Source organism: Ylistrum balloti, unplaced genomic scaffold (genome assembly GCF_031769215.1).
Source record: "Ylistrum balloti isolate Yb309-2 unplaced genomic scaffold, AGI_CSIRO_Ybal_v1 Utg369616, whole genome shotgun sequence".
NCBI classification, from domain to species: Eukaryota; Metazoa; Mollusca; class Bivalvia; order Pectinida; family Pectinidae; genus Ylistrum; species Ylistrum balloti.
This window is the reverse complement of record NW_026781889.1, coordinates 1,604,134-1,627,086: the sequence shown is the minus strand read 5'-3', so window position 1 is coordinate 1,627,086 and position 22,953 is coordinate 1,604,134. Positions and strand designations below refer to the sequence as shown.

Here is a 22,953-nt window from a genome sequence, read left to right as displayed (position 1 = left end):
GAATACGTTACACCAGATTGTTTTGCGCATAGAATGGGACGAGGTCATAACAACATGAACATGCTTTTCTTGTCATATTAATGAATTATTTAAGTATGCTGCATAGATATGCTTTCGTTCAATCTTTTACCAGAAAACTTACATAGTACATATATTAATGTATCAATAATTAATGCAGCTAATTTTCAACGACAACATATTAAAAATGAAACATTAATAGTATGGCAAAACCTAATGCATTGTGAAACAAATATTTCAGTTTCAATTTTGGAACATAAAGAACCGTGTTGGTTATATGAAGAAAGTGTACAGATGTTTTCAAAATGAACATATTTTGTCTTTTAACATATTTAGCGAAATTGCTGATACAATCAAATACATATAAACCGGGTCGAGTCTTTCCGCTACCGAGAGAGCAATTTAACGAAAATTCCCGAATGCCGGAATAATATAACACTGGCAACACGAACTTTTTCCTTTTAATATCAGCTGTTCTATATTCCGATATAACAAATAGGTATAAAGGAATAGTCCGTGAAACAATCAAGGAAAGTAAGTTAAATAAAAATAATTTCTATTTTAGATAGATTTGATGGCATACATCATAGTTTTATTCCAATATTTTCTCTGGGTTAAGATATCACCTTTCACGCTTTCTATGTTTGACTTTGGCCAAGATTAATTCGGAAAAAATTAACTCCCGTTCGATATATCAGAGTTACTTCCCTTCGTTTGACTTTGATCTTGACCAATGAAAGATCTTTTTGCCTTCTAGAGTTCCATTGTAAATAGGTTAATCCAGTGTGATAAAAAGCAACGATGTGACCTACAATGTACCCAGGGTTGTAATGGGACCCTCTCACCTGAAGCAGAACCCAAGGACATCGGAGCGGCATTGCAATATTGAGGCGTTGCTAGCTTTAAAATGTCGAGTTAATACCGTGGTGTGACGTATATAAATCGATCTTATCGAGTTCTTCTCTGTTATCGTCTGCATTTTTTCGATTTACAAGAGTTCAAACTTTTTTCTACATATCGTGTACAACATAATATTTACACTTTGCATAAGCCTAACAATCAGATCAAATCGAGCTTTGTCTTTTAAAATAAGGTACAGTAGGCCAATCACAATACACGCAAGGCACACTGGAGGTAACTTCCGAGACATCAATATCTACCAGAGTTACCGTTCTTTACAATCACAATACACGCAAGGCACACCGGAGGTCATTTACCAGGCATCAATCTCTTCCACAGTTATCGTTCCTTACAATCACAATATACGCAAGGCATTCTGGAGATAACTTACGAGGCATCCATCTCTACCACAGTTATCGTTCCTTACAATCACAGCAAACGCAGGGCACTCTGGAAGTAACTTACGAGGCATCAATCTCTACCACAGTTATCGGCTCACGGACTACCAATAATTGACCTCGTGGCCACGGTCAAAGTTTGATGTCGGGCAAAAAAGAAGGACACAACTGTAGACTTTTTCATATGGCATGGATCATCGATTTCGGAAAAGATATTGTGCCATTATTGCAGCCAGATTACCATCTCAATTATCACTGATGTCACAGTGTATGTAGATGAAAAGAGAAGTACGAAATGTAAACACGACGGTTGATGACTACTCAATACTTAATCTTCCGCGATTTAATCCATAACTTTTATGACCATATAAACTAATGTAGTCATTTTCCAGATAATGATACAAATAGCAAAACAGAAAAATAATTAAATTAAATACATTCATATCCGACACAAACACGTTTTTCAACGGAATCTTGTAATGGCGTGAACTGGAAAAGATTGACGAAATCTTGGAGAAAATGATCGGTTAATCTTCTACCATACAGTGTACTGCAACGCAAGCTGGAAAACTGAGAAAATAAGTGTCAATAAACAAAGTCAGTCTTTATCATTTATAATGGTTTATTTCTGACTTTGGTTCTCTATCGCATGTACAGGTTTCTGTACATGTACTGCTATGGAAGACTTGCGACGTTTTGTTGTCGAACAAATGCGTATAGCACATCAAAGACAAAAAATAACTACAGACAATATCAATTCTAGCAAAAGACAAAATAATACATGTATGTAAAACAACTCTAACACCTGACGCTGAAAACATTTAGACATCAAAATAAGCAGTTCGTAACAGACCGAGCATGCCGATCTCCATTGATAACCTATAATTTTCATTATTCCATCAGCCGATTTCGATTTCTTGCTTTTTAAAATCAGATCCTTTCATTTTGGAATATTAACGAATGTCAATAACATTTTCAAGTTTCATAGGCGAACTATATATAGATATAAGAGTTATTTAAACACTGAAATGGCTAACGATGTTATTTTCCCTTAGTTACATAAAGCAACACCAAGACATGAATGTCTATGTAGATTTCGTCACGAATTTGGAGAGCTTTCGTTTTCGTGATTTTTTCAGGTGAAAAAGAAACGAGGCGTGATATATCAGTTGGATGAACTTAAAAAATATTTTAAGTTCTAAAAATTTTGTTCATTGTTATCAAAATCTAAGAAGCATTTCTGAATTAGAAAAATATAGCATTCACATAAAATGACGCGTTCCCCCTTCAGTTTAAAACCTGTCTTTCAAGCTAATTCTTTATGGTATACGTGCACAATTTCCTCTTTATCATTTAAATATTCCATCAATCAAACATCATTTCAATGTTATCTAGGTTTTAGACTTAAATAAACACCTGACATTCTCTTCTATAGTTGTCGTTCCTCTTATTTCAGGAACGACAACTCTTTGCATGTCCAGCGGAAATAATAAAACAGATTTTATATTGCCATCAAAACCGATCCCATATCTAGAAACATGTTCAGTACAGGTCTGTGAAGAGCAATCTTCGCTCCATCTCTATGACACTTTCAGGTCGAAAACAGAAATTCCATCGGTTACCATCATCCTCGTCTCCATGGAAACACACATTAGAATATAACATGTTTAATACCAGCAGAATGAAAATAACAAAATGTTAAAATTGCGCGAAAAAAATCTACCGAAGAACTAATGAATGAAGTAAGAAAGACTGACGGGGTCCTTTTTTACGCCATCTCTGCCGTCATCATGCATCTAATGACGTCACAGCTCCCCTGCTTTAGGCTATCACATGTTTAGATCCCATCGCCTGTCTCCTCAGGTATGTCTGAAAATATGAAATGTGTGGTTAATGTAACGGATTGAAAGAAATTGCCACTTTGTGAGAATACATTGTGTCAGAGCAACCTCGAAATCTATTTTTAGATACCACTGGTAGCAAAGAAATCCAATAACTGGACTGTAATTCCAGGATTACGTTGGTCGTCGAAAAGGAATTAAAATGTTTCTTTCTTTAATTTAGTGACAATCTCCATTTTCCAAACAAGAGTTTCAGCCTAACTCTTGAAGCACCTTTTAACTATTTTCCAGTTCAATAATGATAGGATATTCAACGGAAATTTAATTCTATCTCTTATTTACCGTGAGCACTTTATAATATTGTGTGTGAAAATTTTAAGAGATTAAGAATAAAGTAAAGAAATGCAACACAGTCGGGTCGCTTGAACTTTCATAGATTTATCAATTATCTGAATCGCATAATGAACACATACTTTTCTGTTTTTAATATATACTTAAGGGGTAAACTTTGATGATGATTCTAATGTTCAGTGCTTTAAGTAAGAATGAAGATTAATCCATACAGAACATACTGCAAACTCAACGACATGTATCTGGTAAGTTTTTTTAGGAGCAATTAAAGGGAATTGAAAGAGAATTCTATAACCTGAAATCGAAACTAATTGTGGAGCTGGCTAGTCAATACAGGGTATGTCCCCCATTCGCTCTCTCCAAAGCCCGGATTCTCGTAGGCATGGAGTTATCCTCCTCATTGGGATGTTGGCCCATTCTTCCAAAAGGAATGCTCTCAGTTGGGCTAGAGAAATAGGGGGAGGCTGGCATCGTCGAACCTGTCTATCCAACTGGTCCCACAAGGGATCAATAGGGGATGAGTCGGGGCTGTATGGCGGACTGTCCAGTGGGTGGATATTAAAGTTAGCGACAGATCATCGCTACATGGGGCCGAACATTATCCTGCTGGAATGTGAGGCTGTTTTGCTGTAATAATGGGACAACATGGGGTCGGAGGATTTCATCTCTATACATTTCGCCAATTAAATTACCCGCTACCACAACCAGTGATGATTAAATCAATGTCAGATTCCTCCCCAAACCATAGCCGATCCACCTCCAAACCCATCGGTCTTTACTACGCAAAAGTCAATTCGATACAAGGTGAACTGGGTCTCATCCGCAATTTGAATATCCTTGGGGCATGTGCTGCCACCCAAGTCATACGACGCATGCGACAAGCAGCGGTAAAGGGCAGACTTACAAACGAGTGACGTGCCAGCAAACCAACTTCCCGCAATCGTTTCCTTAGTTTTTGCATGGATCGGACAGTTATGAGTACCTAAGATTCAGAGGCAGTAAGGTGCCGATTGCGCAAATGCGCGAGACGAATAAATCAGTCCTGATGTTGTGACGTCACGCGCGGACGCCAAGACCTAGGTCTATCAGCAACCCGCCCAATTTCCCTTAGACATCTAACAAGACGTTCCTGAAGTGCAAATATGGACACCGATTGGCAATATGTATTTGCCTTTGTGACCTTGCATAATGCTCTTAATGATAAGAAATTTAAACATTCCTTTGTATAAATGGCGAAATCCAAATAGGTCGCCTGGAAGTCATTATGTTTTTTATTAGTCCAAAAATCAACGTGCACAAGTGGAGACCAAAAGGAACATACGTATGAAATTTGAGAGAGATCCATTCAGTACTTCTTAAGAAATGTGGATAATAACCATTACTCGGCAAAATACCTCTAGGTCATTTTGAAATAGCGATTTCATATTTTTTAAGGACGGACGGACGACGGACCACTGACGTAGGACGATTTGAATAGCCCACCATCTGATGGTAGTAAGCTAAAATTAAAATTTGCGTCCTTCTGAAACATAATGTCTTATTTTCATCACCGCATTTCTGTTAAGACTTCAAAAACCTAACAGTTTCATTTTCTGAAGTGACCACAAGGGTTGATCGCAACATACAAGTCATTGAATAAAATCCAAAATAAACGTGATTGAGTAATTATAAATCTGGATACATGTTCAAACCAGTGTTAGCAGAGGGGAAGATACCCCTATCAATATCACGGAAAATCCGTAATGGTACCTTTACCTATTATTTCTGAACACGCCACGAAGACTGGCATCCTCGACACTCAACTTTCACTATTGCTCTCTGTACCTCTGGAGCATCACATGTCAAAATTGAAGGTTCCATGTGCGACACCTTAAGGGTAAGACGAGAAGACTAGTTTGACTCTTTGATATATATCAAACGAAGTGACGAGGTCGCATAACGGTTTGTTTTACTGGATTTTAAGTTGTGTGTCGTTCCCTTGCAATCTTCAAGGAGCGTATCAGTCTGTGATTGGTTTAGTTTTTCTCACCTGAAATCCGTTTTAGATCAATCAAATTCAATTTTAGCAGGAAATATTTCAGAGGTGCAGAGAGCGATAGTGAGCGTAACCTATGGAGTATCGATGATCAGGAACTTGCCAGGAACATAGGTTAAACATTCGTACCAAGCCCCTTGTGCGCCCTACGCATTCTTACCAATAGTTTCGATGACCTTGAGTCTTGCAGAAGCGTCATCAGAACCTTCGGTGTTCTTAGCAACACATTTGTAATCTCCTTCGTGTATTTTAGCGATGTTCATTATCTGAAGCCAGCCCGTTACTTGGTTCTCTTCTGGTCCCCCACGAAGGTTCATGGATATGTCTTTGTCAGCTCCTGAAATTATAAACCGGAAATAGCTTAACGGAAGTATTTGTTAACGTAAAATGTCCATAGTAGAAGAGTTGTAATATGAATACTGAATGCAAAGTACATGATTCTAAGTTGTGTTCTTTTCACATAAAATTTACAAAACGTGTTAGATCACCGCTGATAAACTTTCCAAATTCATTTTCATTTTCCAACTATGCAGTATTACAGTATTACCAGGCATATTGAAGACGGTTCCACCAGCCCTTGTGAAGAGCCAAAAGATATACGGGATCGGACTTCCTGTTGCCTCGCATATCATAGCAATGTTACTTCCGGTTCCATTCGCAATATCCGGGGGTCCGCTAGTGATAACAGGTGCCGAAGCTAAAACAATAAAACATTGTTTTAATTACATGTTAGAGAAGTAGATTAAAAATTCATTCATCACTAACTTCCAGAAAAGATGTTTAATCACTGGACAAGTTCTTTTATACGGTATTATTATCTTCTTCTTCTTCAGAGCTTCACCTTAAATCATAGGAAGAAGTGTGTTTTCTTCTGAGGACCGTATGTGTGGAAATAATATACATATATTCAGATTGTGTGGAGTGGTCATACTATCAACATTATATACCAACGTCGGTAAAATAGATCTAAAATGGTCTCACGATCCATCTGGAAATCAATCTTAATTTTCAAACATATTTACAAAAATATCGCTGTCGGAGATTTGTTTGTTTGTTTGTGTGTCTTGTCTGTTTATCGCCCCTAAACATTCTTTTTGATGCGGGGTATTCTTGTAGTAGCTAGGCACTAGTTCTCTGAGGTATGCCCTAGGAGGGGAGGACTCTCGCATTTCAATCAGAGCCATTGGAATAAACCGTCCAAGGACAAAACCATCATAGCACAGACTGATTGTTTCTCAGCTTCCTTAGAATCATAAACCGACACAGGCTACACCAGGATTCAACGATCGGAGACCTATCAGTATCCAGTGTTCTATCAGCTTCCCGACCAGAAAATACGATGGAGAGGTGCTGTTTATAAATATTTAGCGAGTATACAAGTAAGTTCAAGAAATACTGTTATTGAGACAAACTCCTTACTTGTGAGTTGGTACCGACCTCCCGTGTTTCTAACTCCAGACATCTGTAATATATCATTTACAATAACACTGCTGGAAGTGTCAGCAGACGACGCGTGCACTTCCGGTACACGCGAGCTCTACACTACGCATACATCCGGATACTGCGGATATGAGTACAATAATGTTATGCTTAGCTTCTGCTTTCGTCCAAAATAGATAGGAGAAGAAAACTCATAAAGAAAATTCAACATGTTTTACGTTCTTTGTGGCACAGGGGCTTGTCTAGATGAGTGAATTATCAATTGACTATGAGGAAGAGACAGGAAGGGGGAGGGGCGTCAGATCCGCATAGTCATTCATTAACTCATCGAGACAAATCCCTGTGTTCTTGGTACAAGTACATGTATTACTATTTACTCGTACAATTAACTTCTTCAATACACGTATATATATATATACATAAATTAGCAAGCGTCTACGGTATAGCGTTCTTCTGTGAGTCATACATATGTCCATGCAGGATCATAGACGATAGATGTGTGTTTATAAGTAGAAAACCACATGTTGATGACGAGGCAAATCCGTCTTAAATGATTTGTTAGCTTGAGAGAGAGTAGGGGGGAATTTTAACTTTGTTGAAACAGATTTAACATTTCCTTACAGTTAAAAGTTGATTTTTAAGTGATGATTTTACTTTTTTAATCAGTTAAATACGATGTGTGAGAAACCCCTATAATTTACACACATTCTGAAACCTTTTAAAATAATTGGGGGTATCGATATGTAAAAAGAAAATCCCGAAACTGAGCATCGATACCACAACGTTTTATAAGGTTTCGGAATGCTTTTAAAACTGTTGTTTAGTGTTGTGGTTATTTACTTATGTCATACATCACGCCAAATCCCGAAACTGAAGCTCTGTGGTTTGAATGTCTACGTGGAATCTACGTACTAACTGTGACTTCAAGTGTAAGACGATAGAGTTTTCGGCAGGTTTTACTCGCTTGTTTTTGTGTAACTGTTATAAGGTAATTGAACTAAACTGGACGGTGGTCGATCGTCGGCGACCAGGTAGATTTCGAAGGGTCACGGGTTCGAACCACTTTCCGGTAGTGCATTTTCCTCCTCATGTTACACATGTACAGTACCACTGTCCTAAATTTTCAATTCTGGTACGACTTTCATTGGTATTTCCATTCCGATATATATGCGGTGTAAATCCCTTTTATAATCTACATGTAAAATTGTTGAAAATTGAATAAAAGTATTGTTTAAACTAAATACACCAGAAACAGTTGGTTTGGCGATTTGGTGCCGTAAATCGTGAGTTCGAGGCCTGAACAGGACACAAAATAGAACACAATCCATCAAATACGTCACTGTATATTGATCCGACGGTTCCCTATTTGAATTACCTATCACACTTATACTCGAATTTAATACAACTGTTGGAATAGATTATATGTACTTAATTCTCTGTGATTCCAGCCCATGCTTCGCCCTCAATGTTTAAGACTTTATTTGACGTGTTAATCACATAAATACACAACATGCAAACATGTGTTTGATTGGTCAAACAGTTGCTGCAGTCATAATCCCCGCTGGTGAGGCCCCTCTACGCCCAAATTTTTTCAAGTGGTCGTCAAAAGTATTAAGTGTGCCTTAATACCTTTCGTATCTCACAGTAAGTAGGTACGTAATCGTAGATAAGATAAGGATATTATTCTACTGCTTCCCACAAGCTCCTCGCCAGACCTCCGCTAATTCAAGAAATACGTTATCTGAATTGATTGACAAGAGAGATAAGCTATACTAGCTCGTGCGACAAGCCAAAAAAAAAGCAAAAACAAGACATCGGGAGCTTATGATCAGGTGACAAAACGTTTTGTAATCAAAAACTTTGAATCGCATCACACAAAGTCTCCTATCATATTTTTAAAAAAGTTCTAAAATAAATACACAAGTCTGTATTCTTATAGTCACAAAACTACGAAGTTACAAAGTTGGCATTGGTAGACCACCAGTCCCAGCTATGTGATTATATACGTAAATATCGCAAATAAATATGGATTTTCCCCTGTTTTTTGTTTGTTTCCTTTATCAATCTTGTGTATTTAATTTTCTGTCTATATTAAAAGATGTCGTATAGTAATATAATGATAAAAGTATACAACATTTATAGGTTATGGCGGTAAAGACTTGATCAAGCCAGGGACGTATAACAGAAGACTACATCCATCATATCATATTACTTAGTCTGCAATGTTGTTTATATCACTTTAATGTGTTTTACATCACGTGACAAATAATAATCAGAGTTACATATAAATACGATTAACACATATGAATCTGCACAACACTTCAGTTGTCTTAACATGCTTGGTGAGCTTTTTGGTGAAAACACCTAAACACGAATATTTTTCTTCAAGCTTGAAGTACAGATAAATAATAATAATAATAATAATAATAATAAAGGGTATACATACCCGGAAATTCTGTTTTGCACTTTCCGAACGATTTGACGATGACCACTTCCTCCCGCTGGGAATTCTCTTGATGGAGCTGACACAGATTATCGTATGTGACGCCGTCAGAACCGCAGATCACTTCTTGGTTGACACAGGTACACTGCCCTGCGTTCCCTGCACCTTTAGTGCACGTGAGGTAGTCCCCGCATTCGCCGTACTGGTAGGGCTGGTTTGGTAAGTCACACGGTTGTAGCTCGTGCTGTAGACATACCAGACAACAGTCGCAACGATCCCTTTTAAAACTGGCCAGACATTTTGACGTGTCCAGGACTGGACATGCGTTCCTATTACACTCGCCACAATCTTCCGCAGCCCATGACGCAGCACAAAGACATAACACTGCAAAATATCTCAACCAAACCCCCATGATAATCCTACTAGTTGAGATTCAGAAAGAAAAGTTTGGCGAAACAAAGGATTCGTTTTTCTCTTGTGCTTACGTTGACCTGGTCAGCGGTACCATTAGTTCCGAAACGAAGTTAGGATATACCAGCTGAGTGTAACTCTATACTTTTCCCAAGGAGGGGGCCTAGTGCATGAGGTGTTTACAGAGTATGTAGTGAAGAGATTTGGCACAAGGGGCACTCAAGAGGGCCAGGTAAACACGACCTGTGGCAATTTACTTTTGCTTTTCACTTTATAAATAAAGACGTTTGAAATTATGTTTCCATATTTGTAAGAAATAATATTAAAGTAAAGATGAAGACCAGAGGATTCAAAATAAATACGGATTGCTCTTCTTTTATCGTGATTTTCAGAACACCCTCAAGGTGCCCCTGGGAGGAACTTCATCTGACTTATGTCAGGGTGTCTGATATGAATATATAACGCTCGGCTGTATCTCAGGACTTACTCATTCCCAAAGTACGGGGGAGCAACAGTTACCTCATTATTCACATCGGAAGTAAAAATATCTGAATAGCCACATCTCTTGTGATGGCACTTTATAGACTCATGTGAACCAAACTCAACATGCCAGGCTTATGAGTGGTGAGGTCCTTACATAGTTTTGTTATATTTTGTATCTTAAAATTCATACAAACTGTAACACATTACTCCATTGTCATATACGTAATCAACTATTCTGCACAGATTTTGGCTATCAATTTGTTATCGCTATTTCTTGAGAAGAACTGGACAGATATTTCTCAAATTTCAAATATAGGTTCTCCTTAGCCCCTAGTTTTGCGCTCTTTTGATTTTGGGATTGATAAAAAAGCAAAATGGCTGACAGGTAGCCATCTTGGAATTTGACAAGGAAAATTTGTTATCACTATATGTTGAGGGTGCTGCTTGGACTTTCTTAAATTTCACCTATAGGTTCCCCTTGGGCCCTAGTTGCACTTTTTTTTCTTTTCTATTTTAGAACTTATTAGAAAAACATAGTAACTAACAGGCGGTCATCTTGGAGTAAGTTCACATGGGTCCATGACTAAAATTTAAAATGTTTGGGAAAACAAAATGACAGACAAGTGGCCATTTTGGATATTGACTATTAAAGTTTGTTATCGACATTTCTCAAATTTCACGTGTTTACTTGGTCCCAAGGTATACCCTTATCATTTAGGGACTAATTAGGAAACAAAATGGCCGACAGGTGATCATCTTTGATTTAGCAGTGAAAAATAATTATCACTATATTTCTTCAGAGAATTTCTTTTCAAATCTCATATATGTAAGAGCAAAACTGAGGAAATAATAGAAAACTCCAGGGGAAAATACAATTTAAAATAACTTGGTAAAGACCGAGTAATAGTTGACGCTAAGTTCTCTATGGGATCCCTTGTTCCTATTAGCTAACGGTAGTTTTATATATAATTTTCCGGGAAAATACCGATACATAAATTTCATCGATATCGGTTCATTTACAAAATGATGAAAAATACTAATTACAATTGATTGTAACAATCGTTGTCCTTAGTTCTTCGGTTTAGCTTTCTCGAATCACTATGTAATCGTAGCGTAGTCATCTTGATCACAAATCTGTCAAATTACAGAGGCAAACCTTCTGTAACATTACGACAAACTTCCTTCAAAACGCTTAACGTTAGTCCAATGTTGGTCAAATTATGTCGAAGTGGAATAGATAGCACCATCTCGGGGGAAAAAGTACGGAATCCCCAAATTGACGACTTTCCCAGGATGTTTCTATCGTTAATTGACACCGGGTCTCCGGAATGTAAATTACCAAACCACAGTAAAACAGTTTCAGAAACTTGTTACTGAAAGGATATATGTATTTTGTGTCTGAAATTGTTTGAAATCGCGACACTGAGAGTTTGTAAACGACGGTCATCGTGACTGAAAGAAATGTGAAGATTCTGAGTGCTGTACTTAAGCTGTCAACGCCGACAATTGAAAGTTTCGTTCTCATAACTATACACTATTCAAAAGTGTTGTTAATGTCAGATATAGCTCCTGACAATGATCATAGTTATGGGATTACAAAACACATTCAAATATCTTAAGTACATCGTCCATAATCGGCAGATTGTGTGTACAAACATCTGTAAGGTTATGTTGCTCAGTTGTGCGATCTGGCTTAATTCTTAATGAAAAGTGGTACGATTTTGAACTAGAATATTTTGTATTTTTATCAAATATGAATTATTCAAAATATTTCAGTTTCAAACTCATTACTTTATATGATCAGTGATCTTACTAGTAAGGATATTTCTTCATTTCTTTTTAATATTTCAGCTTTCTTAGCTATCTCAGATCCACACTTGGTAACTACAATGTACACTCAGTGGTACAGAAACATGTGTATTTAATACTTGGTAACTACAATGTACACTCAGTGGTACAGAAACATGTGTATTCAATATTTGGAATGAACTTTTATTTCATTTCATCACTTCTGTGGAGGGCAAGGATACCTCTGTCATTTATTAGAATAAATATATTTGTGTTGAGAAACAAATGACTCTTTTTCCAAATATTTGAAAGAACTAGAATTATGATATTGGACCAATACATAGAATAATGTGAGTTAATAGGTTTGTTAAAATGAATGACCTTGTGATATTTTCAAGGTCACCGTGTTCAATTATCTCCAAATTGCCATACCAATTCTTCATTCACCCTGACAGAAGGGTAAGGCTTTTTTGAAAGTAGCCTGCTGGGATGAAGGACTATCAAGTTGGTTTAAGAGGCTGACCTCAACCCAGTTTCAATTTTTCAACAAAATTCTATCTAAAAAGCAAAAGGACCACCTATATGTTTGTACAAATGAATGATTTCGGGTTACTTTCAAGGTCACAGGGATCAAATGTATTATACTGTTCAATCACTTCTTCTGATCTAATGAAAGTCCCAGAGTCATGATAATAGTTCTTTTATGCTTAATATAAGGGCTAAAAGATATATTCAAATGAATGATATTGACACAAGGTCTCCTGTCTCTGGGATCAACTGTGATACAGTCCTCAATGATCTTCTTTCAAAGAAATACTAAGACCAATTTATTTTGTATTGTTCAGTGTAATTCTTCAGATCAGCATATTTCACATAAACATCAACAACATCGTGGTGGAGAGGTCACAGTAATTACAGGTATAATGTAAGACTGAGTGATTTGTATTTGGTGCAGAAAAAAGTGTGAAGTATGGAATCATTGTGGCTGTTGATTGTTTTCACAAAACATTTTGATGTGGAAAATATATGAAAAAAGCTTCTTTGTTAAAGAATCTTAGCCACAAAATCATCTACACAAATTAGTTTCCATTATTGTTATTAACATCCTTTTTTCATTATCTTTTTTTTGTGAGAAAGTGGGCTTATGATTCCTTTTACAGATGTGTATGTTACCGAGTCACCTGTCAGACTATATGAAGTTTGTCAGTACACTACAGGTGTGAGATGGCTATATATGCTTTCATACATCACAATGAAAACTAACAATTTTTACTATGATATTCTTTAATAGAGAGAGATGAACATATCAAAACAGGCTTTAAAATATCTACATGATACAAGAACCAAAACTAAATAGAATTTAAAAAATACAGCTGTATTATATATTCTTTGAATAAAAACCAATAACATATCTTACAGTCGTACCTGCCGACAAAACATATTAACAAAAAATCTACAAATAACAACTACAAACACAAAAGTATACAAATACACACCTGATTTTTTTTTTTATTTTGTTTTTTTACTCAGGGGACTCTCGGTGGACTAATATTTGAATGAAAAGTTTGTGTAGGTATGTATGTGTATGCTATGTACATATGAAATAAAATGAAGGAAACATTTCATACAAATGTAATCATATAATGTAACAGTTTTTGTGACTATGAAGGTGATAAATATTTCAATGAAAAGTACACCTGAAAAGCATCAATACATATACCTTGATAAAAAATCTGTGACTCATAACATTATCATCCAAGGGAGGAAATAATTGATATTTAAACATGAATGTTGGTTCATTTATAGTTCTATGAATGCTATGTTATTTCAATGAGAATATATTCTGCTATAAACCTTAAGCATCTTTAACACTATATTATACAAATTAGCTTAATATATATTTGTATGCCACTTAAAGCATACCACCATAGTTTCTGAAGGTGTTGACCACATTTTTTTGCATTAGATGAATAGGTTTTAATTTCTTCGCAGATAATTATTTTAAGTGATTTTCATGTTTGCGGTACATATAAAATCAATATGAAACTATCTCTCATGTAGTATTTTTGCATATGTAAAATGACATTGGATGTCAAATAATTATATAATCCCTGCATTTCAGTTTTATGGTATAAAAGACCCTGCATATCAGTATTTATGGTAAACCATAGACCCTGCATATCAGTATTTATGGTAAACCATAGACCCTGCATATCAGTATTTATGGTAAACCATAGACCCTGCATATCAGTATTTATGATAAACCATAGACCCTGCATGTCAGTATTTATGGTAAACCATAGACCCTGCATATCAGTATTTATGGTAAACCATAGACCCTGCATATCAGTATTTATGACCTACCATAGACCCTGCATATCAGTTTTTATGGTAAACCATAGACCCTGCACATCAGTATTTCAGTATTTTTTGTTTACCATAGACCCTGCATATCAACATTTATGATAACCCAGAGCATAAATCATTATCAATTTTCCAATTCCAACAGTAATGGCTAAAACACATCTCCTTTATACACTGATTCAAGTAAGAGATTTGAAAAAAATCATGTTTATTGTTGTATGTCTCATTTATCCAGTTGCAGAAAAGTTGAATCTAACTTTAAAAAGACCACTTATTTTTCTATTAAATAGACTCTACATACAATAACTATCACAACTGAAATTGTAAATATAACACAGGTCAACTTTAGCTGTTTCTGATTAAAATATTAGCTAATGCAGGCTAAGATGTAAACAAATGGTATTTTTTGCTGGTTTGTGATATTTGTAAGAGGTTTACAGATTGTGAAGGTCACCCATATTGCCTTCATTTGCATTGTCATGATTGTAACACAGTAGCATGACACATGAAACCATCTGACCATGGTTGACAACTCTTCTTTAGTCTTCATATTTTCAAATCTGGGTAAGGGTAGTATTATTGAAGACAATGAATCTGATTGTTTTGATATCTGATAGATTGTTTTGATATATGATATCTGATAGATTGTTTTGATATATGATATCGGCTAGTGTGTTTTGATATATGATATCGGCTAGTGTGTTTTGATATATGATATCGGCTAGTGTGTTTTGATATATGATATCGGCTAGTGTGTTTTGATATATGATATCGGCTAGTGTGTTTTGATATACATATTATATCGGCTAGTGTGTTTTGATATATGATATCGGCTAGTGTGTTTTGATATATGATATCGGCTAGTGTGTTTTGATATATGATATCGGCTAGTGTGTTTTGATATATGATATCGGCTAGTGTGTTTTGATATACATATGATATCGGCTAGTGTGTTTTGATATACATATGATATCTGCTAGTGTGTTTTGATATACATATGATATCGGCTAGTGCGTTTTGATGTATGATATTGGCTAGTGTGTTTTGATATCTAACAGTAAAATTCCTGGTTGAAGCCAGTTTTTGTTTTCCCTAGTAAATTCTATGTGTTTTTGCTATTAGCTTTACAAGACCAGTAAAAGATATGATAATCTGACTGAGACATGGAAGGAACTTGATGTCCTAACAATTAAAAATCTGTCATAGTTGAAGGATTTCATGAAGGACAAGTAGTCTTTTAAGACATATATTCAAATTAAAAAAAAAAAAATTCAAGTCAGTGTTTTGCGAGATGACATTCAATAAATAGGATTCTTTCCAGGACGCTTCAAAAACCATAGCAATAAGCAAATACAGACATTTCTGTTACATGCGATAGTTACCTTCCAATGTGCTCCTCCCATGGCACAACACATTCCATTCACAATTGGCTCAACAGAGCTTAGGATTTGTTTTACACTTCTCGGAATCGGCTAATTTTCACTTTGTTTAAGATTTTCTATAAAAAATAGTAGCTTAGTATTAGCTCAGTTTTTCAAGACTATAGATCTATTTTATCTAGCTTAGGATTGATGCTGACTAGGTAAACAATACCAAACAAATATAAACAAACTTTGATATCAAAACTCCTCCAGATATATTTATAATTAATAGGCTTTAGCATTGTAACATATTAATCAGCACTCTAGTTTTTCATTATTCAATTCTTTTATATTGGTCGTAGCATTAAGGTCATTTTCAAAATTCCATGCAAAGTATATATTTGTGTAACATTTTACCATGCACTCAGTATGGTTAAAATTTTTCTTTGAAATATACAATATCACTACAAGCACCTTTAACACAATAATTTTCTCTTCCTGACATGTTTTCATGTCTATATTTTCCCCAATATTTGTAGTTTGTCTTCATCTTGTTATTATCATACTGTAATATACTAATATACTGCAAAGGTTGGGATTAATTTTAAGTAGTTCAAATTTTTAAAGGTTAACAAAAAGTTTGTTTTTTTGCAAAGACCTGGACTAACATCTTCTATAATCATTTCATCTACAAGGTGTATCTTTAACTCTACTTGATTCTACCTTCTATATCCTAATAAAAAATATCAGGTAGAACCATGGACTTAGATGTACATTTATCTGTATCTAAGTCCATAGTAGAACTAATCTTTATAAAGAAAATGTATCAAAAAATTAATATGGTGGAGCTTGTTAGACTGGAGTACTAGCAGCAAACATATTTTTAGAAAGCACACGCCATTGTTATTATCAGTACAGTGTGTACATGTAATTATTTTCAGTACCCTTATCTGTTGTACACAGGTAAAAATTTGCCCATTTTTTGTATTGTTTATTTCTCCTCACACTAAATAGAGCATTTCAATGCTTATATACAAAAAACACATTTCCTATATTCAGCTTTGATATAAAACTTTCTACTTATGCCTGAAAATAAGTATGGGCATAACTTAACACTGCATACCATGTAAAGCAATGAAATTCATAAATCTCATGAGTCACGATCACTACCATTCTAGTAAGATTTTAGCACACTGTACTGTTTGTCGTAACAGCCATTATATTGCTAAAGTAACAGTGCACCATCATCAACAAAATAAGCATATTTTAGCAGTCACTATAAAAATCAAGTTATAGTAATAACAATAATACAAAGAAGTCACCATATTTTTTGCCATCTAAAAAAAGCAGGGCAACCACTGATGGGTAAAAAATCAAGATGCTAATACAGACTCAAATTAGTATTTTTCAAAATGTCCTGCTTTATCAATCCAAGAAAGTTAACAGATATTTCCTGAAGTTGATAACAACAAAACTATGTGTTGACCTCAAGTTATCAGGTATCTTCGTAAGTCTTAACAAAAGTTTTTTTCATCACTCGTGATCATGTTTGTAATAAACAAAGATATTATCCTTAATGTGATATAGAATAACACTGGCAACAAATGTACATCCACAAAACATGTTCTGCTAAGCAAATACCGTTAGAAATCTTCAAAATATGTTTTGGTCTACTCAGCAGATATATATCATAAAGTACTTACATTGAAGAGCTAGATAAAAATATTACATACATCTAGGCGTCTTTGTACAAAAATTGGCACGACTTGGGGTGATGCACTACTCAGGCTTCTGGTATAATCTTATTTACAAATAACAAACAACAAACAGATATTTCACAATCATACATAAACCTTCAGAGAACTTTCAAGTTTTAGGATATAATTTTTAATGATATATATTTATATATACATGTAATAACTTGAAAAATATTTTAAGAATTCATGTTTTTCTGTACCAAGCTTTTATATATGACTTTATAGATGCCTGTTGCATACCTTAATTAATTTGGTCCTAAAACTGAAAGATATTCTAAAATTCAAGGATGATTGAGAAAATAAAGCTATCCCTGGCATGGATTCAATTAAGAAAGTCAAGCATCCAAATTTGAAAGATTTCCCTCTCTCCAACTTCAATGATAGTTTATATACTGTTAACTCATATATTTTTGAGGGGCTCAATTTTTGTGGTATTTTCAAAGATGGCTTTTTCATGGGCATTTAATTTTGTTGAAACATACACCTCTATATATAATATTTTACCTATTTTAAATATCGTGTGTATTTGTGTATTGACAGCAACAACAAAATCAGCAAAAATAAATCCCCCACAAAAATTTGTGACTTTACAGTAATCTAAACAGTTGTAAGTATACCAGTATAATCATATACATACATGTATACACATTTTGTATATACATTTCACTAAAAGAACAAAGAATCATCACTGATTATTACTATTTAAAGCTCACAGGTGCTTGAATCTGCTTTAATTTCTTTCTTCCCCTAAAGAATTTTAGTGCAATATTAAGAAATATCTTATCTGATGTGTATTGTCTTAGCCTTGCTTTGAAGGGAAATAGCCACTAAATCTGGTCTGATCTATTTAACTACAGGGAAATAGTTACTTATATTTGTTTGATATTTTTTACTACAGGGAAATAGTCACTTATATTTGTTTGATCTATTTTACTACAGGGAAATAGTTACTTAATCTTGTTTGATCTATTTTACTACAGGGAAATAGTTACTTAATCTTGTTTGATCTATTTTACTATAGGGAAATAGTCACTTATATTTGTTTGATCTATTTTACTACAGGGAAATAGTTACTTAATCTTGTTTGATCTATTTTACTACAGGGAAATAGTTACTTAATCTTGTTTGATCTATTTTACTACAGGGAAATAGTTACTTAATCTTGCTTGGTACCTAAGCAAAAAGTCTCTTAATCTTTTCTGATATATAAAACAGAAAAAATTCCCAAAAGCTGTATATCTAACTACAACAAAACAGCCTCTTAATCCTGTCTGATGTCTCTAAATACAGGGAAATAGGCTTGTAATCTTGTCTGATATCTCTAAATACAGGGAAATAGGCTTGTAATCCTGTCTGATGTCTCTAAATACAGGGAAATAGGCTTGTAATCCTGTCTGATATCTCTAAATACAGGGAATAGGCTTGTAATCCTTTCTGATATCTCTAAATACAGGAAAATAAGATTGTAATCTTGTCTGATATCTCTAAATACAGGGAAATAGGCTCGTAATCCTGTCTGATATCTCTAAATACAGGGAAATAGGCTTGTAATCCTGTCTGATATCTCTAAATACAGGGAAATAGGCTTGTAATCTTGTCTGATGTCTCTAAATACAGGGAAATAGGCTCGTAATCTTGTCTGATATCTCTAAATACAGGGAAATAGGCTTGTAATCTTGTCTGATATCTCTAAATACAGGGAAATAGGCTCGTAATCCTGTCTGATATCTCTAAATACAGGGAAATAAGATTGTAATCTTGTCTGATATCTCTAAATACAGGGAAATAGGCTCGTAATCTTGTCTGATATCTCTAAATACAGGGAAATAGGCTCGTAATCCTGTCTGATATCTCTAAATACAGGGAAATAGGCTCATAATCCTGTCTGATATCTCTAAATACAGGGAAATAGGCTTGTAATCTTGTCTGATGTCTCTAAATACAGGGAAATAGGCTCGTAATCCTGTCTGATGTCTCTAAATACAGGAAAATAAGATTGTAATCTTGTCTAATGTCTCTAAATACAGGGAAATAGGCTCGTAATCCTGTCTCAAATATCTAACTTCAGGGAAATACTCTAAAATCCAAACTGAACATATTTAAATGAATTAAAGCACAATGCATTTTAGCTTGTTTGATCTATACTAGCTTAAGCTAAACAGAGGCTGTAAGATATTCTAACTTCCAACTAAAGCTAAACAGGGCGGTAAGATATTCTAAATAGTAAACACAAACGCATAGGAAGTAAATTTTCAAAATTGTTGAAAACTGGATGAACAAATACTCTTATAATTTTCAATTTACTCTATAAAAGTATTTTATCTATTGCCAATCTGCAATGGGAGATTATAATCTTATATTCTAGTAAATAATACTGTAAGCTCTATGTATCTCTGACACTCCAATTATAAATTCAATATGGCATATACTGGTAGCTCAAGATACTGCTATGTCAAGTAATAACACACAAAAAATATGTGTAATACAGTCATTTATATAATCTTCATAATTATATAAGCATGGCACTGTCAAAAATTTACTGCCACAAAATTCTTTAGGCATTCATAGGTTTATGAATGACATGACCTATGAATGCCACAGCATACAATGTAATTACATTAGCATAACACTGCCACAATATCACAACTACAATTTCTTCAGGCATTTACTATGAATGCCTCAGTAAATTGATTTGTGGTTCACAGAGCGATTTATTGCCAATCAACAATGAATGTTTCTATAATGGAGATATTTTTTAAAAAAAAATCATAATTTCATAAATGAAAGTTATTTGCTTTTAAATATGAAAAGAAAACACTTTTGATAATTGTAATTAATAGCATGTTCCATTACACACCAATACAAATTCATGATACATTGTTTTATCAGATAAACATTCCAAGCAATAAAAGCTAAAGGCAAAACTGTTCCTAAAATCCAAATGGCAGTGATATCACTTATATATGCCAAAAGAAAACATTAGTGTTGCCAGAATGTAATCCTTTGACAAAATTCGGTTTGAGACAGATTGAAAAAAATTAAAGTACATACACAGTTTTCTGCAATTCAAATTGAAATGAAATGCTTATGTACATTTTCCTCACAATAACTCACAATATTTTGTTATACTAAACATTCAGTTAGATTATGCATGATTGTCAACAAGAATGTTGCATCCCATATTTTCATTACATTCCACAGATATTGACAACATAAGCAATATCAATTTTAAAAAAGAACAAGGATCAAGTAAAAGATGAACAATTCATTATTTTGGTTTTAAAATTTCATCTGTATTTGTGTTTCAATAAGCATTTTCTTTTAAAAAACCATTCATCCTTGGACAAAAGGAATGTTTCAACACTTAAGAGCTAACATGAATACAATCAGGAATGCCTTTTAACACTGAAACCAAGCATACAAATGGCTGTAATATTTCATTTTATCATAGAAAGAAAATACCTTTATCAAAGGATATTTAAAGTTAAGCATCAATTCTACAAATCCAATTCATATACACAAGGAATATTTCATGTAAATACAGCATGTAAATAACGGCCCTATTTCATACCAAACATATTTCATAATCATGATAATCATGCTGATCTAGAAAATTCAAATAAAATTTGAGGAGAAGAGCAGCCATGAGAAAGAATGTGATATTGAAGTTATCCAAAAGAGAATCCATGGATCTGATCTCAACTTAGATTAACAGTTTATTTTAATGCAGTTTTTAACTTGATCTACATATAAACAGAGTTCTCATGTTAAGTGGGTTTATAAGTAGGATTCTACAAATGAAGATTAAGAAAAGTTCTGAGTTATTATTTTGGAATGTTTTGAAATTATGAAGTCACATAGCAGGAGTCAGAAATTCTGTATTACGGGATAAAAAGTTAAAAACCTGTATGAATTCTGAACTAATGCCAAGTCTCATAATTCTATTTCTATTCAGGCTATCATAACAATCAATAGAGAACAAAATTACACAGTCCTAGCTCAGAGAGAGGACAATACAAAACAGATATGGTGATAATACTATTGTTAGTCCTAGCTCAGAAATAGGACAATACAAAACAGGTATGATAATAAGACTATAGATAGCCCTAGCTCAGATAGAGGAAAACAAAACAGGTATGATAATGAGACTATAGATATCCCTAGTTCAGAGATAGGACAATACAAAACAGATATGATAATGAGACTATAGATAGCCCTAGTTCAGAGATAGGACAATACAAAACAGGTATGATAATAAGACTATAGATATCCCTAGTTCAGAGATAGGACAATACAAAACAGATATGATAATGAGACTATAGATAGCCCTAGTTCAGAGATAGGACAATACAAAACAGGTATGATAATAAGACTATAGATATCCCTAGTTCAGAGAAAGGACAATACAAAACAGATATGATAATGAGACTATAGATAGCCCTAGTTCAGAGATAGGACAATACAAAACAGATATGATAATGAGACTATAGATAGCCCTAGTTCAGAGATAGGACAATACAAAACAGATATGATAATGAGACTATAGATAGCCCTAGCTCAGAGAGAGGAAAACAAAACAGGTATGATAATAAGACTATAGATAGCCCTAGTTCAGAGAAAGGACAATACAAAACAGATATGATAATGAGACTATAGATAGCCCTAGTTCAGAGATAGGACAATACAAAACAGATATGATAATGAGACTATAGATAGCCCTAGCTCAGAGAGAGGAAAACAAAACAGGTATGATAATAAGACTATAGATATCCCTAGTTCAGAGATAGGACAATATAAAACAGATATGATAATGAGACTATCTTTAGTCCTAGCTCAGCGAGAGGAAAACAAAACAGGTATGATAATGAGACTATCTTTAGTCCTAGTCCAGAGAGAGGATGTTACAAAACAGGTGATGATAATGAGACTAATTCCAGTCTTAGATAATATTTAAGCAAAAGAAATCACAGCAAAGTATTTTTTTTATATATTCAGTTTACTGTCATTGTCCTTCGGAAATAAGATATATGATATTCTTTGAGTAAAGATACCATAATTCTCTAATTAGGAAATTTGTTAATGTAATAGTTTATATGTTTAATAAAAATGGTATCAGCTTTAAAGGTTTAAAAGTATGTAAAAAATCTCTTTATACCATTAATTTGGGTTTGCTTTTAATGATGAAACCAAGAAAACATCTCAAAGGGCAACTTCTCAATAAACAACATCAACAAAATTATTAATGGAAAATTTCTTCCCTGGTTTCTTGGTATTATTAGTATTTGTGGTTTAGTAAACCCACCAGAATTTGGATGGTGTATACATGTTGTAATAAATATGCTTTTTAAATGCTGGCTAAGATG

The 22,953-nt window shown here is 34.3% G+C and overlaps 1 protein-coding gene across 1 annotated transcript; it reads right to left on the bottom strand.

Annotated features, from left to right (window-relative positions):
- Window positions 1–1,920: 1,920 nt before the first annotated feature.
- LOC132548279 (insulin-like growth factor-binding protein-related protein 1) lies at window positions 1,921–10,014 on the bottom strand. The gene is made up of 4 exons (XM_060212135.1): window positions 9,430–10,014; window positions 6,091–6,240; window positions 5,704–5,880; window positions 1,921–3,185 (listed from the first exon to the last, which is right to left on the bottom strand). Exons 1-4 carry the CDS (start codon window positions 9,836–9,838, stop codon window positions 3,154–3,156), a joined length of 768 nt encoding a protein of 255 aa, XP_060068118.1. The 5' UTR covers window positions 9,839–10,014; the 3' UTR covers window positions 1,921–3,153.
- Between the last annotated feature and the right edge of the window lie 12,939 nt (window positions 10,015–22,953).

Coding starts and splice junctions, on each gene's coding strand:
- LOC132548279 (XM_060212135.1), bottom strand. CDS start 9,838: ATGGGGGTTTGGTTGAGATATTTTGCAGTGTTATGTCTTTGTGCTGCG. Junction 6,241..9,429: donor GTGCAAAACAGAATTTCCGG/GTATGTATACCC, acceptor TTATTGTTTTAG/CTTCGGCACCTGTTATCACT. Junction 3,186..5,703: donor CAAGGTCATCGAAACTATTG/GTAAGAATGCGT, acceptor TCATATTTTCAG/ACATACCTGAGGAGACAGGC.